General features: G+C 42.7%; 1 protein-coding gene across 1 annotated transcript in view; it reads left to right on the top strand.

The window, feature by feature from the left end:
• The window catches only part of ANKRD55 (ankyrin repeat domain 55), a 107,559-nt gene that overhangs the window by 71,643 nt on the left and 20,948 nt on the right, over positions 1 to 14,968 (top strand). The window contains exon 7 of the mRNA XM_055422033.2: positions 6,900 to 7,084. Within this exon, the coding sequence (XP_055278008.2) occupies positions 6,900 to 7,084 (185 nt within the window). The remainder of the gene's footprint in view (positions 1 to 6,899; positions 7,085 to 14,968) is intronic.

Here is a 14,968-nt window from a genome sequence, read left to right as displayed (position 1 = left end):
AATTATAAATGTCATAGGCCAGTGGATCCAGACCATAGATGAAAGAACCTTAGAGCTAGGAGGGACCACACAAAGTCATGTAATGCAACCCCTCTGTTCACACGTGGAAAAGTAGTGCACAGGGAGGTTACCATTGTCCAGGCTCACCCTACACCCACAGGTGCCCAGACCACACAACTCCCAGTGCTTGATTAAAGGAAAACTACGAAACCACATAAGCCCAGAATAATCAAAGAGAAAGTCAAATTTACTAAATCAACTCCCATTAGCATGGAAGCAATGATGGAACTATCTTAAACAATAGCCTAAATTAAAGTGGCCCGCATGTGTCAGTTCCCCAGGGCTTGGCTGCAGAGAGGGAAGGAGATGGGTAGGTGGCCAGAAAACAGGAACTCACCTAGGAGTAAACACAAGTAAAGAAAGAAGTGAAAAAATAGTGAAAGGTGGGAGATAATGAGAAAAAGAGAGGAAAGCTAAGAAAAGAACGGGTAAAATTCTAGTTTGGATTTGCCCATAGTTTGTAAGGCTGGTTTTATTCATCTATTTATGCTCTGTTCAGCCAATATTTATTACAAGTTACTCTTTATTAAGCTCCAATTCAGCAGAAAGACATGTTTCTACACATGACCACAGCAAGGAAGGAGGTTTCGTGGGGGTGTTTTCCATATTAATCATTAGAACACCTGTGAAATGATGTCATTCAGCAGCTGAGGGTCACAGTGCCTCACCGCCCCTCCTCCAGCATTTCTATCTTACAGTAGCCCTCCAGGGGTGTCAGCCCCAAGTTTTGGGATACAGCAGACTCTGGTATCAGGCCAAGCAGAAAGCCTGGGTCCAAACGGGCCAACTATGAAAAGGGTCCTGACTCCAAGCTAGGATATTGGGCACCTTTCTCTTCTAGTCAGGCTTCCCTGATAGCTCAGTTGGTAAAGAATTCACCTGCAATGCAGGAGACCCTGGTTTGATTCCTGGGTCAGGAAGATCTGCTGGAGGAGGGATAGGCTACCCACTCCAGTATTCTTGGGCTTCTCTTGTGGCTCAGCTGGTAAAGAATCCGCCTGCAATGTGGTAGTCCTGGGTTTGAACCCTGGATTGGGAAGATCCCCTGGAGAAGGGAAAGTCTACCCACTTCAGTATTCTGACCTGGAGAACTCCATGGACTGTATAGCCCGTGAGGGTTGCAAAGAGTCGAACACGACTAAGCAACTTTCACTTCACTTCTCTTCTAGTCAGCCACAAACCCTCAACTCTCATGTGTCCACAATCTACTAGTTCACAAGCTAGAAGGTCTTCCCCTCCAACCCCATTCCAGTCTAACACATTTGGCTCCAGATGAACTTAAGGCCAGTGTTCTTCTCACAGCACAAAACCACCTAGCCCTTTAAAAGGACCACGTGACCTAAAACCCTTTCATCTCCTTTGTGCAGTCACTGTCATGTGACAAACAGACCCCTACTTGCAAGAGAAGGACAGAGATTGGAGTTCCCTCCCTGAAGAACCCACCATAACATTAATTTCCCCAACACGTTAACAAATAAACAACTAACCCTAAATCTTGCCCTAAGATTTCTTGGGAAGTCACCTAGAATAAAAAGGGTCTACAATCAGGATATTGAAATCTTGTTTTTTATCAGTCTCTGATAACAAAATTCAGTTCAGTTCAGTCGCTCAGTCGTGTCCGACTCTTTGCGACCCCACGAATCACAACTGTACCTTAATCTAACTTTCTTCTTGGCAAGGCTTCTGATGAATTCTTCTCCTTCATGAGGTGTAAAGAGAAAATGACTAGGACTCAGTGGTTCCCAGCAGTCTTTAGGTTATATGAGGCAATTTCATGGATTACCCACAGACAAAAACAACACAATAAAAGAAAAATAAATAAACCCACAATCTCATTTGGCCACCCAACGCAGAATTCTAGAGCTCCATAGTAAGATCTATACAATATTCTTCCCCTGTTGAACAATATTCCCACCAAATGGAAACTCACTCTCCAATCTTCCAAGGGGCCCTTGTGGGCAACGCCCATTTCTTCTGTCCTGGTGCTTCCTGGTGTCTGTGACCGAGGCTTTCCAGACCTGGAGACTCCATCTGATGGACATTCAGCTCAGTTTGCCAAGAAGAGAATGTTGTTACCAGGAGACCACTGAGCCAGAGCCTCTGTTCACAAACTAGGGACCTGTCTTTGTTGCTGTTCTTTAGTCGTTCAGTCGTGTCCAGCTCTTTCGCAACCCCACGGACTGTAACCTGCCAGGCTCCTCTGTTCATGAGATTTCCCAGACAAGAATACTGGAGTGGGTTGCCATGCCCTTCTCCAGGGGATCTTCTCAACCCAGGGATCAAACCCGCATCTCCTTCATCTCCTGTATTGCAGGCAGATTCTTTACCCCTGAGCCACCAGGGAAGCCCTAGGGACCCCTCTAGGGCTCTCTCAAATTCCTTTGAGGGTGCACCATGGCAACCATCCTAGGAGAGGCTTTTAAAGCACCAAATGTGGAAAGAAGCTCTCAGGTGGTAAGACACACTTCACTGCTACTGATGTTGCTGATACCAACAGCAGTTTTTACTTTAATTCCTCCCATGTGAACATGCAGGATCAAATAAATAAACCATTCCTTTAACCGAAGACAAAATAGTATAACAGTGAAGTGTCAGGGCTCTGCTGTCAGTCCCAGCCTTGCCACATCATGGCTGTGACACTGGACAATGAATCTGCCTGTGATGCAGAAGACCTGGGTTCGATCCCTGGGTTGGGAAGATGCCCTGGAGAAGGAAACAGCAACCCATTCCAGCGCTCTAGCCTGGGAAATCCCATGGGCAGAGGAGCCTGGCAGGCTACAGTCCATGGGGTCGCAAAGAGTCAGACACGACCGAGTGATTCACTGACAGATGGAATCCCTCTGTGCCTCCAATTTCTCCTCTACAATATGAGGATGATAAGATTACCTACCTTATGATACTCACTTGTTTAGTGCTGACAAACACGGAGTTGTTGTCAGGATTAAACAAGTGAGAACATGCCATGCTGGGCACAGAACATTCACTCGGTAAACATCACTATCACCACTAGTCTTGGGAGGATATTATTACAAAAACAATGGTGGTGTAAATGAGGGTTAGATTTGGAGACAAAGGAATTGTCTGAAAGATTCAGGACAAAGGCATTTTGGAGGAAAGGGGTAAGCGGGTGAGATTTCTCTTATCCAAAAAAGCCATGTAAGAGTCCAGCTCGCAAGGGAAATGCTGACTGGGACTGTCGGCTCAGGAAGTCAGAAGGGGTCCACTCAGATGTGCCAGACTGCAGCCCACCCCCAGCCCGCATCTAAGCTGGCTGCTTCCAGAATGGCTCCTCCAGGGGTCAGGCAAGGAGGGAGGAAGACAGTGTGGAAGATGTGAGTTCTGTTTTTCCCGTCTGTGCTTGACACTCCATCCCACACAGAAAGAGAACCCGTGACAGGCTGTTTTGCTGTTTAAAACACTTTGGCAAGCTGAATTCCTTTGCTCTTCCAGGAAACTGTAAACAAAATCAATTCATTGAGTGCACACTCTTTTCTGCTTCTATTTTACTTCTCCAATGGCTAGTGCTTCTTAGAAGGGGAGAGGGGCTTCTTGATTGTCTTAAATATACATTTGTCAGACCCCTTAAACTATGTTTAACATTAGGTGAAAGAATCTTAGAAAAGCTGATAAAGCAGGCATGAAAGCTTAAATGTGTTCACTGTAGCAACCTTTTGATGACAGGCATGCCATGGAACTGAACTCATTGATCCAAATTATTTAAAAGTCATTGTGAGACAAAGGAAGGATGGAGGGGAAGAGGATGTAAGGGGGAAGGTGAGATGGAGGGAAGGCTAAAGGTGGAAGGCAGGGACTACTTTATGGATGTGTCCTCAGTCCCCTGGCAGGGCTCTGGGGATAGACTCAGGAAGGATCTGAATGGAGCATGTGTGGGGTAGCAAGCCAGGGCCCTAGGCACCTGGGAGGGCTCACACTCACTGTGAGAATGCCCAACCCAAGGGAGTGTGACATGCGAGCCTGCTCAGTCACTTCAGTCATGTTCCACTCTGCGACCCTATGGACTGTAGCCCACCAGGCTCTTCTGTTCATGGGATTCTCCAAGCAACCCAGGAGTGAGCTGCCATGCCTTCCTCCACGGACCAAGTGTGACACTAGCGAATAAAAATAGCCATGACAGGTCAAAAGAGATGCCACGGAAGAAAGGAACACATTATTCCTCTGGCATGTGAGCAGAGGGCTCCAGATTTTTCTTGGGCCCCACAGATTATGTAGTTGTCCATGGTTATAGCATTTAAAACACACTCAGCACTCTTCCTGGGGCTCAAAGTTGAGAGCTTTGCTGCCCTCAGCCTTTGGTCCTGCAAGAGCTTTCAGAACTGGTGTCAGCTGCTGTCCCCAATACAGGGGGCACACACTCCAGGGTTCAGTGTGTAGTGGTTCTCTGAGAAGCCATGCTGAGTCACAGGATATCCGGAGAGTTCTTGGTGCAAACAGGGAAAGGGGAGGGAAAGGAAGAGGAAAAGCCAAAATGAATGGGTCCTTTTCCACGGAATTGTGCAAACTGACTCAGAGGTTCTAAAACACAACCCTGGGGTCAAATAATCAAGTGGGGAAAATGCCAAAAGAAATGTTACATACTTGGGAAATTTATTATGAGATGGCTGTTGAAAAGCATTTGGAGTGTATTAGAATTGCAGCTTTTAAAAAGTTCAGTACTCCCTTTCAGCCCAGGGACCCTGAGTCTGGCATGTGACCTGGCTCCTGGCCCCCAGAACTATAGCCTATCTCTCCCATTTCTTTAACCTGCTCCTCACGCCTCCAAAGGACCTCCATTCTACCCATAAGACCCGCCACCTAGAGATACAGGGTCTCTGTGGATTCGTTGAGAAAATGCAGATGAATTATTTGGAGTGTTTTATAATCTTTACCTTATGGCAGAAAGTGAAGAGGAACTCAAAGGCCTCTTGATGAAAGTGAAAGAGGAGAGTGAAAAGGTTGGCTTGAAGCTCAACATTCAGAAAATGAAGATCATGGCATCTGGTCCCATCACTTCATGGGAAATAGATGGGGAAACAGTGGAAACAGCGTCAGACTTTATTTTTGGGTGCTCCAAAATCACTGTGGATGCTGATTGCAGCCATGAAATTAAAAGATGCTTATCCTTGGAAGGAAAGTTATGACCAGCCTAGATAGCATATTAAAACGCAGAGACATTACTTTGCCAACAAAGGTCCATCTAGTCAAGGCTATGGTTTGTATAGATGTGAGAGTTGGACTGTGAAGAAAGCTGATCGCTGAAGAATTGATGCTTTTGAACTGTGGTGCTGGAGAAGACTCTTGAGAGTCCCTTGGACTGTAAGGAAATCCAACCAGTCCATTCTAAAGGAGATCAATCCTGGGTGTTCTTTGGAAGGACTTATGCTAAAGCTGAAACTCCAATACTTTGGCCACCTCATGCGACGAGTTGACTCACTGGAAAAGACTCTGATGCTAGGAGGGATTGGGGGTAGGAGGAGACGGGGACGACAGAGAATGAGATGGCTGGATGGCATCACCAACTCGATGGACATGAGTTTGAGTGAACTCCGGGAGTTGGTGATGGACAGGGAGGCCTGGCGTGCTGTGGTTCATGGGGTCGCAAAGAGTCGGACACGACTGAGCGACTGAACTGAACTGAACTGATAATCTTTACCCAGATATCAGGAGAAAACTGAAAGATAAGACTTTCCACAGTGTGAGATAGAATGAACTTATTTTATTGACCTTTGAGGATTTATTGTTATCTTAAATTGCAAATGCTTATGTAGTGCAGGCATGCTAAGCTGCTTCAGTCATGTCCAACTCTTTGCAGTCCCATGGACTGTGTGGCCTGCCAGGCTCCTTTGTCTGTAGGATTCTCCAGGCAAGAATACTGGAGTGGGTTGCCATGCCCAGGATCTTCCTGACCCAGGGATTGAATCTCAAGGAAAAGCTGGTGACTTTTAAGGCTGGGACAGGTTGCTAAAAAGACTGTAGAGAACTCTCATTCCAAAGATAAGATAAAAACTTATAGATCTACACAGAAAGAGGGATCCAATTTAAATGGTTTCCTGAAGCACTTTGCTTTTCATACTTGTTTTATTTCTTTATTAATTAGCTACTAAATTATGGCCCACTTCTGTTCAAAAAGGATTTTTGACAATTAATTTACATGCAACTTACAATAATTTGACTATTACCAGATCATTTTGGTCATCATTATGCCACTAGTCAGTATTCATCATCGTCATTTTGTTAATATTAAAATTAACTCTGCCAGCTTCTCAGGGGTCAGCCTCTACAGCAAGCAGGAAACAAGGTGCATACATTTAATGAGGAAGTTATCTAGGTGACCCACCCGTCATGCTAGTTCTGATGTCAGTCAATTACACCCGTATTTAAGTTCTCCTTGGACTTCCCAGGTGATCAATGGTAAAGAATCTGCCTGCCAGTGCAGGAGACTCAGGAGACACTGGTTCGATCCCTGGGTGGGGAAGACCCCTGGAGGAGGAAATGGCAACCCACTCCAGTATTCTTGCCTGGAGAATCCCATGGACAGAGGAGCCTGGTGGGCTATAGTCCATGGGATCCAAAGAGTCAGACCCAACTAAGCACCCACGTACCTTAAGTCCTCCTTAGTTCACTAATCATGGAAGACAATTTAGCTCTTACAGGAGACAAAAATCCCTGCCAGGACTTGAGACAAGTGGAAATTTGTTGGTGGGTTTGATAAAATGCATTTAATTTTTGTGTGTGTTTGTTTTGAATTTTTTTTTTTTGCTTTGAATTTTTATCTTAATTTGCATAGACAGGGAAGAGCACTGGATTATACATAATGAGCTTTCTTTGACTCTGTTTTCCAGAGTGGAAATAGAATTCTGTGTTCCATCATTCTGAGCCATCACCAGGGTCCGTCCATAATCAACTACGACGATGAGAGTGGCAAGACATGCGTGCACATCGCCGCAGCAGCAGGTTTCTGTGACATCATCAGCGAGCTGGCAAGAGTTCCTGAGTGCAACCTGCAGGCTCTGGATGTGGACGACAGGTATCCGTGGCCACTCTGTCACCTTTTCCATATTTTAATCTCAAAACAAAGAAGATGTTTAAGGAGTTATCTTATATGACTCTATCCTTACTGCCAGTAATATTAATATTTATACCTGGGCTTGTGACAATAAAAACTGCCCTATATTAGTCAGGACAGGAAAAACCATTGTTATGAAGAGAAACGCTGTGACTGTATTGTCAGACTTTCCACTTTTTGCTAACTGTTCTCAGAAGGCTTTCTGTATATCAGCTTCCTGCTATATGCACTTTCTGTTCTTAACAGTAAGTCTTATTTTTTCCCCTCATTCCTGGATTATGTCATAAAATCAACAAGCTCTTGTTATCCAGAGAAAAGCACAATAGAGGCTTTGTGTTCAGAACTAGATGTGACCTTATCAGGGTTCTGTTTTGGTTTTCTTCAGTCATTAAAGATGTATTTACGTAGGAAAGGAAGCTGAGTCCAGAAAGGTGAAGAGACTTGCCTAAGAGGTAATTAGCAACTGCGTGAAAACTTGTTCAATCTGAGTCCAACCCTTTGTGACCCCATGGACTTCAGCATGCCAGGCTTCTCAGTCCTTCACTATTTCCCAGTTTTCTCAAATTCATGTCCATTGTGTTGGTGATGCCATTCAGCCATCTCATCCTCTGTTGTCCCCTTCTCCTTTTGCCCTCAATTTTTCCCAGCATCATGGTCTTTTCCATTGAGTCGGCTCTTCGCATCTGGTGGCCAAAGTGTTGAAGCTTCAGCCTCAGCATCAGTCCTTCCAATGAGTATTTAGGGTTAATTTCCTTTAGGATCGTCTGGTTTGATCTCCTTTCTGACCAAGGGACTCTGAAGAGTCTTTTCCAGCACCACAGTTGGAAAGCATCAGTTCTTTGGTACTCAGACTTCTTGATCCATACATCCATACAGACTTCTTGATCCATACATCCATACATGACTACAGGAAAAACCACAGCTTTGACTAGAAAGACCTTTGTCGGCAAAGAGATGTCTTTGCTTTTTAATATGCTGACAGAAGAAGTAAGAACTATAATCCCATGGCCTCCAAAATGAAAACCCAATCACAGAAAGCTAATCAAAATGATCACATGGATCACAGCCTTGTGTAACTCAAAGAAAACTTGTACCCTTGTCTCTTAAATGTAGAGCTTTTCACCTACTGGCCCTTCATCCATAATCAACTATTAGAATTTTTCAATTACAATGCTTATCTAACCTTTGCTTCAGTTAGGCATAGACTCAATGAAAATATAAGAATAATAAAAGAACAAATAAGACTGTTGAAAACAAGTATCAGGCTTGTACATTGTGTATAGTTTTTTTTAACCTTTTTCTATTGAAGTACAAATTTAACCACCTACTTCTATGATTTTAGATTCCCCAAGAAGCACTTCCTAATACTTTCTGATGCCTGAAACCCTTATAACACAGGAGAAAGAAATCTTGGGTTCAATGTAAGTCTCAGAAGCTGGAGACTAACAGGATGACTTTAATTAAAATTCATATATAAATCACTGAAAGTAGACCTTTTCTGAAGAGTAGATATTGAACTTGAGCAGGTAAAAAAGTAGAAGGATTTTGTTACATGAAAAGAAAAGGTGAATGATCCAAAAAGAGAAGAAAAGAACACATGTAGGGGGACTTCCCTGGTGGTCCAGTGGTTAGGATGCCTGGCTTCCAATGCAGGGGGTGGGGGTTTGAACTTTGGTCAAGGAATACATGCCATGTGGCCAAATAAAAATAGAAAATCATATATATTTTTAAGGAACACATTTAGGAAAAGTGGGCTAGAAAAAAGTTTGCCCACTTCAAAATACTTCTAGAAGCAGCTCTAATATAGTATTTCCCACTTGAATTATCACATGCTTCAGTTCAGTTCAGTTTAGACGCTCAGTCATGTCCAACTCTTTGTGACCCCATGGACCACAACATGCCAAGCCTCCCTGTCCATCGCCAACTCCCAGAGTTTACTCAAACTCATGTCCATCGAGTCGGTGATGAAATCCAACCATCTCATCCTCTGTCGTCCCCTTCTCCACCTGCCCTCAATCTTTCCCAGCATCAGGGTCTTTTCCAATGAGTCAGGTCTTCACATCAGGTGGCCAAAGTATTGTAGTTTCAGCTTCAACATCAGTCCTTCCAATGAACACCCAGGACTGATCTCCTTTAGGATGGACTGGTTGGACCTCCTTGCAGTCCAAGGGACTCTCAAGAGTCTTCTCCAACACCACAGGTCAAAAGCATCAATTCTTTGACGCTCAGCTTTCTTTACAGTCCAACTTTCACATCCATACATGACCACTGGAAAAACCATAGCCTTGACTAGATGGAACTTTGTTGGCAAAGTAATGTCTCTGCTTTTTAATATGCTGTCTAGGTTGGTCATAACTTTCCTTCCAAGGAGTAAGCGTCTTTTAATTTCATGGCCTTAGTCACCATCTTCAGTGATTTTGGAGCCCCCAAAAATAAAGTCAGCCACTGTTTCCACTGTTTCCCTATCAATTTGCCCTGAAGTGATGGGACCAGATGCCATAATTTTAGTTTTCTGAATGTTGAGCTTTAAGCCAACTTTTTCACTCTCCTCTTTCACTTTCATCAAGAGGCTTTTTAGTTCTTCTTCACTTTCTGCCATAAGGGTGGTGTCATCTGCTTATCTGTGGTTATTGGTATTTCTCCCATGCTTAGGAGAGAAAGTTTAGTTCCCCCAGTCTCAGATAAGAAAGTATATCCAAAGGGAGTAAGAAAGTGCAAAAGATTGGGCCCTATGAGGGTTCAAAGTGAAGTAAAATCTCAAGGGTCTAGTTTCTGCTCCAGAGCTCAGCTCATCCTGCTGTTCATTTTGTTTCAGTTTCTGCCTCCTGCATTGTATAGCTGTACCTTCACATTGACACTGTAAGCTTTTCTTAGTAGAGAATTTTTCAAAATTTTCATAGGTTTAAGTATTGAAGCATTTGCAACAATCGTGGCTTCACTTCCCTTCTTTTTTTTTTTTTTTTTCCAGATAGAAAGTTTTTGAGAAAAGGGAAAAAAAATAAGGCAATGATTTTAAAAAATAAAAAACGAGGATGAGGGAAAATATGAGGGAACTAGTCCTCCTAGATTATTAAAACATATCATAAATCTTTGACATTTTAAAACATGTTGGTGCTAGCCTAAGATTGATGGTACAGAACACATAATTCATAAATAGCTTGTGTAGCTTAAAGGTCCCAGATTTCATCAGTCTATGAAGTCATGCTTTCCTTTAGCACCCAAGTCGTTTATCTTCAGGAAGGGGAGTCTTTAATCAAACTCTCCTCCCTACATCCTTCTGGGAATTATCTAGGGAATGTTTGCATGTTCCATAAATGGCTCCTTGGCTTCTGACACCTTACCAACACTGCATTCTTGTACCTGTCATTCAGAGACTGCCTCATCAGCCCACTGCTTGTCTCTGATGAATTTCTTCTGAATCATGGTCCCTGGTTCTCCAGCTCCTCGCTGTGATAACTGAGTTCAATCTGCTATGTTTGAAGACTATCCTGAAGCTTAGAGATAAGAAAGGGACTGCAGCTTACATAACTTGAAACTGGATACTACATACTGCCCGCAAAGGCTCTATGTGTACTAGTTAGAGGTTATCTATGCTTCTCTTGTTTCTGCAAAGTAATTTTTCCCTGTGTCCTTCTGGACCCCTTCTTCCATGTTGGTGTTCAGAATGATCTCAGGTTGCCTCGGCCTGCCTCGCTTGAAGCAGGGCTTCAGTTCCTGGCTAGAGTTTGAGGTCGGGTTGCAGCAGTGAGAGGGCTGAATCCTAGCCACTAGACCAAAGATCAGGGACAAGGCCCTGGCCCTCCAACCTGCAGAAAAATAATTCCCACAAAGAGAGAAAGTAGTGAAATAGGTAAAGTATTTATTAGGAGGAAAACAAGTACAGTATATGTGGATAGACACACAGGTGGACTCAGAGGAGGAATTGCACCCTTGTGGCAGTTTAAGTTACTTATATGGGGCATTTCCTCCAGCTTTCCTTGGTCAATCATTTTAATTTGCCTGGTTCAGCGTTCATGTCTGTTATATCTCAGGATCCTCCCATGTACATACACACACACATCTCTTAGCCAAGACGAAAGAGGCCTATGGGTGGGTGGCATCAGCATCTTGACCTCTAAGAAGCCTTTCTTTGCATGTGCAGTTGGGAGGTCTCCTGACTTCAAAAAATGAGAGATATGTGGGCTCTTATCTTCTGCTTGGGCAGGGCCCAGCCTCCTCTCTCGATTGTCCTGCTATTGATAGTTTGTAGTTTCTGTCCACAAAGAATGCATCTCTAAACTTTACCCTGGGGGCCATCTACCTCCTGCCTCAAGAGAAATTAATACAGTCACTCTTCAGTTCAGTTCAGTCACTCAGTCGTGTCCAACTCTTTGCAACCCCATGGACTGCAGCACGCCAGGCTACCCCACCAACTCTCAGAGCTTGCTCAAACTCATGTCCACAGATTCAGTGATACCATCCAACCGTCTCATCCTCTGTCATCCCCTTCTCCCCCTGCCTTCAATCTTTCCCAGCAGCAGGGTCTTTTCCAATGAATCAGTTCTTCTCATCAGGTAGCCAAAGTATTGGAGTTTCAGCTTCAGCATCAGTCCTTCCAATGAATATTCAGGACCTATTTCCTTTAGGATTGACTGGTTGGATCTCCTTGCAGTCCAAGGGACTCTCAAGAGTCTTCCCCAACATCACAGATCAAAAGCATCAATTCTTCGGTGCTCAGCTTTCTTCATAGTCCAACTCTCACATCCATGCATGACTACTGGAAAAATCATAACTTTCACTAGACGGACCTTTGTTGGCAAAGTAATGTCTCTGCTTTTTAATATGCTATCTAGGTTGGTCATAGCTTTTCTTCCAAGGAGCAAGCATCTTTTAATTTCATGGCTGCAGTCACCATCTGCAGTGATTATGCTGCTGCTGCTGCTAAGTCGCTTCAGTCGTGTCCGACTCTGTGCGACCCCATAGACGGCAGCCCGCCAGGCTCCGCCATCCCTGGGATTTTCCAGGCAAGAACACTGGAGTGGGTTGCCATTTCCTTCTCCAGTGATTATAGAGCCCCCCAAAATAAAGTATTTCACTTTTTATATTGTTTCCCCATCTATTTGCCATGAGTTATGGGACACTTCACTTCAGTATAGTCACTCAACAATTGTCATAAAGGAGTATTTCACAGTGTACCAAAGAGAATTGTCATGTGTTGATAAACCTGACTGCATTGATATTCAACCCTCCATCTACTGAATTTATTGACAATATATTCTCTAATCAGGAGGGTATAATATGGCTGGTGCCTCATCTTGTTTCATCATAAATATTGTCTGGAGACCTCTCAAATAAAATGGAATGAATCATATCTTGTACAACCTCAAATAGGCAGTGCAATTGATGACTATGTTGAAAAAATATATGGTCCTATATTAAGTGTCCTCAAATTGCTGTCCATATCATAACATGAGGAGGATACTTGATTGACACAGGACAGTCTACTCATGAGGACTCTAGTCATACTGTGGACATGGCTACTCTCCCAATATTAAGTCCTGAGCCCCTTCACAGATAGACCCAACTGAGTCCTTCTCTGTCTGGCCCCCAGACTGCCTCCATGTCTGAGAGACCTCTTGGCTCTCCAGGGGTGGTCATCTGCCAGGGGTCAAGCCCCAGAATGAAGACAAGGAGAGGCCTCCCATGCCTTCTTTTCCTGCCCCAGGATTGATCCTCTCCCAGCCTGACCGACAGGAAGAATACCCCTTCTCTTCATGGGAAACCCCATTCACAGGAATGTCATCTATCACCATTCCCCTCTTTAGCCCCCCAGGGTCCCACTGTTCAGACACACCACACAGACATCCCCAACCACCTACTTCCCAGCATCTCTGCCAAAGAAGCAAGGTTCAGGTCCCCTTTGTTCTTGAGTCCAGTGGTCCTTTATGCTTGTCCATATCTTGTCCCATTTGCCTTGATACTGTTGGGGAACTGTTTGGCTCCACCTCTGCTCTCAGTTCTGGGCTTGGCTTTCGGACAGGAAGACGCTGACTGTTTCTCTTATCTACCCTGCTATACCCCTCCCTTCAAGTTGAGCGTAAAGTCAACCATATCCTTATATGGAGGAGAGGGGTCGGGTAGAAAAGTATGTATACAGTTCAGGATCTTAAAATTTTATCCCACTGCATTAATAAATGGTGTTGAGAAAAGCTGGCTATGTAACTGGAAAAAATGGTCCGATTGGCTCCACACCTCACCACACATATCAGAATACACATGCAGACACATGTGCAGTTTTGTTTAAATCCAAATAAATCTAGAATAAAATATTGGTTTCCTATTTATTTAGATTCAATAAACTTTACTTTTTTTGGATGTATAGTTCTATGAATTTTAACACATACATAGATTCATGCAATCGCCACAAGTCAGATCCAAAACAATGCCATCAATTCCAACACCAACTCAGGCTGTCCTTTTATAGTCAAGGCTTCCCGCATCTCCAAGCTCTGGCAGCCATGGATTAGTTCTCTCTCTTGGGTTTTGCCTTTTCCAGAATGTCATGTAAATGGAAATATACAATATGTAATCTTTTGAGATTGCTTTATTTCACCTGGTAGAACGCACTTGAGATTCATCTATGTTCCATATACCAGTAGGCTGTTCTTTTTACTGCTGAGTAGTATTCCATTTTGTGGATAAATTATAGTTTGTCCATTCACCCATTTGAAGAACATTGGGTTGTTTATACTTTTGGGTGATTACAAACAGTACAGTTATAAACATTTGGGTACAAGTTTTTGTGTAAACATAATATTCATTTCTCTAGCTATAGATATAGACATGAGATTGCTTGACCATATGGTAAGTATGCTTAACTTTAGAAGGATCTGACAAGCTGTCTTCTGGTGTGGCTGCTTCCATTTTGCATTCTCACTAAAAAATGTATAAAAGTTCAAGTTGCCCTGAATCTTCATCCGTACATGTATTGCCAGGTTTGTTTTTTTTTACTTTTTTTTTTCCATTGAAGTATAGTTGATTTACAATGTTGTGTTAATCTCTGCTATACAGCAAAGTGACGCAGTTATACACATATATAAATCCTTTTATAAAAAAAAATTTAGCCATTTAAATAAGCATGTAGTGGTATCCCATGTAGTTTTAATTTGCATTTCTCTGAATGAAAAAAGTTACTGAGCAACTTTTCATGTGCTTGTTTACCAGTTATACACTTTCTTTGATAGAGTGTTTAATCTTTTGCTAGCTTTTTGAATTGATTTGTATATACATTTTTTATTGTTCAGTTTTGAAATACTTTAAATACTCTCTTTGTTGGATGTATAATTTGCAAATATTTTCTCCCAGTTTCTGGCTTTTTTTTTTTTTTTTTAAGAAAATGATGGTTTTTCCACTTATCAAAGGTTTAAACACTGGTGAGTATGTATCTACCTTCTGGCTAATGAAGGACTTTCTAAAGTGTAAAATCATGAAACAAATCAAAAATTAAGAGGTAAATAAATGTGGTGATTTCTTAAAATTTTTATGGAAAATCACTAAAAAAATTAAAAGCTAAGTAACAAATTAGAGGAAATGTTTTCATAAACCTAACTAGAAAAAACCCAATACCTTAAACATTTTAAAAGCTTGTATGAGTTGGTAAGAAAAGCTAACAACCTAACAGAAAAATGGACATAGGGCATTAAGGGTCATTTCAACGAAGAAACTAAAATGTCAAATAAACATGTATTTCAAAGGTTCTTCCTCATGTTATTTAGAGAAATGCAGATTAAAACAACATTGAAGTACTAATTTTGCCTACCAAGTTGGCAAAGATCTTTAAAGATGTTGATAACACTTCATATTAGG

Source organism: Moschus berezovskii, chromosome 18 (genome assembly GCF_049115385.1).
Source record: "Moschus berezovskii isolate FMDL1 chromosome 18, NW_MosBer_1.0, whole genome shotgun sequence".
NCBI lineage: Eukaryota > Metazoa > Chordata > Mammalia > Artiodactyla > Moschidae > Moschus > Moschus berezovskii.
The sequence above is the reverse complement of the archived record's forward strand: the minus strand, read 5'-3'. Positions and strand labels throughout refer to the sequence as shown.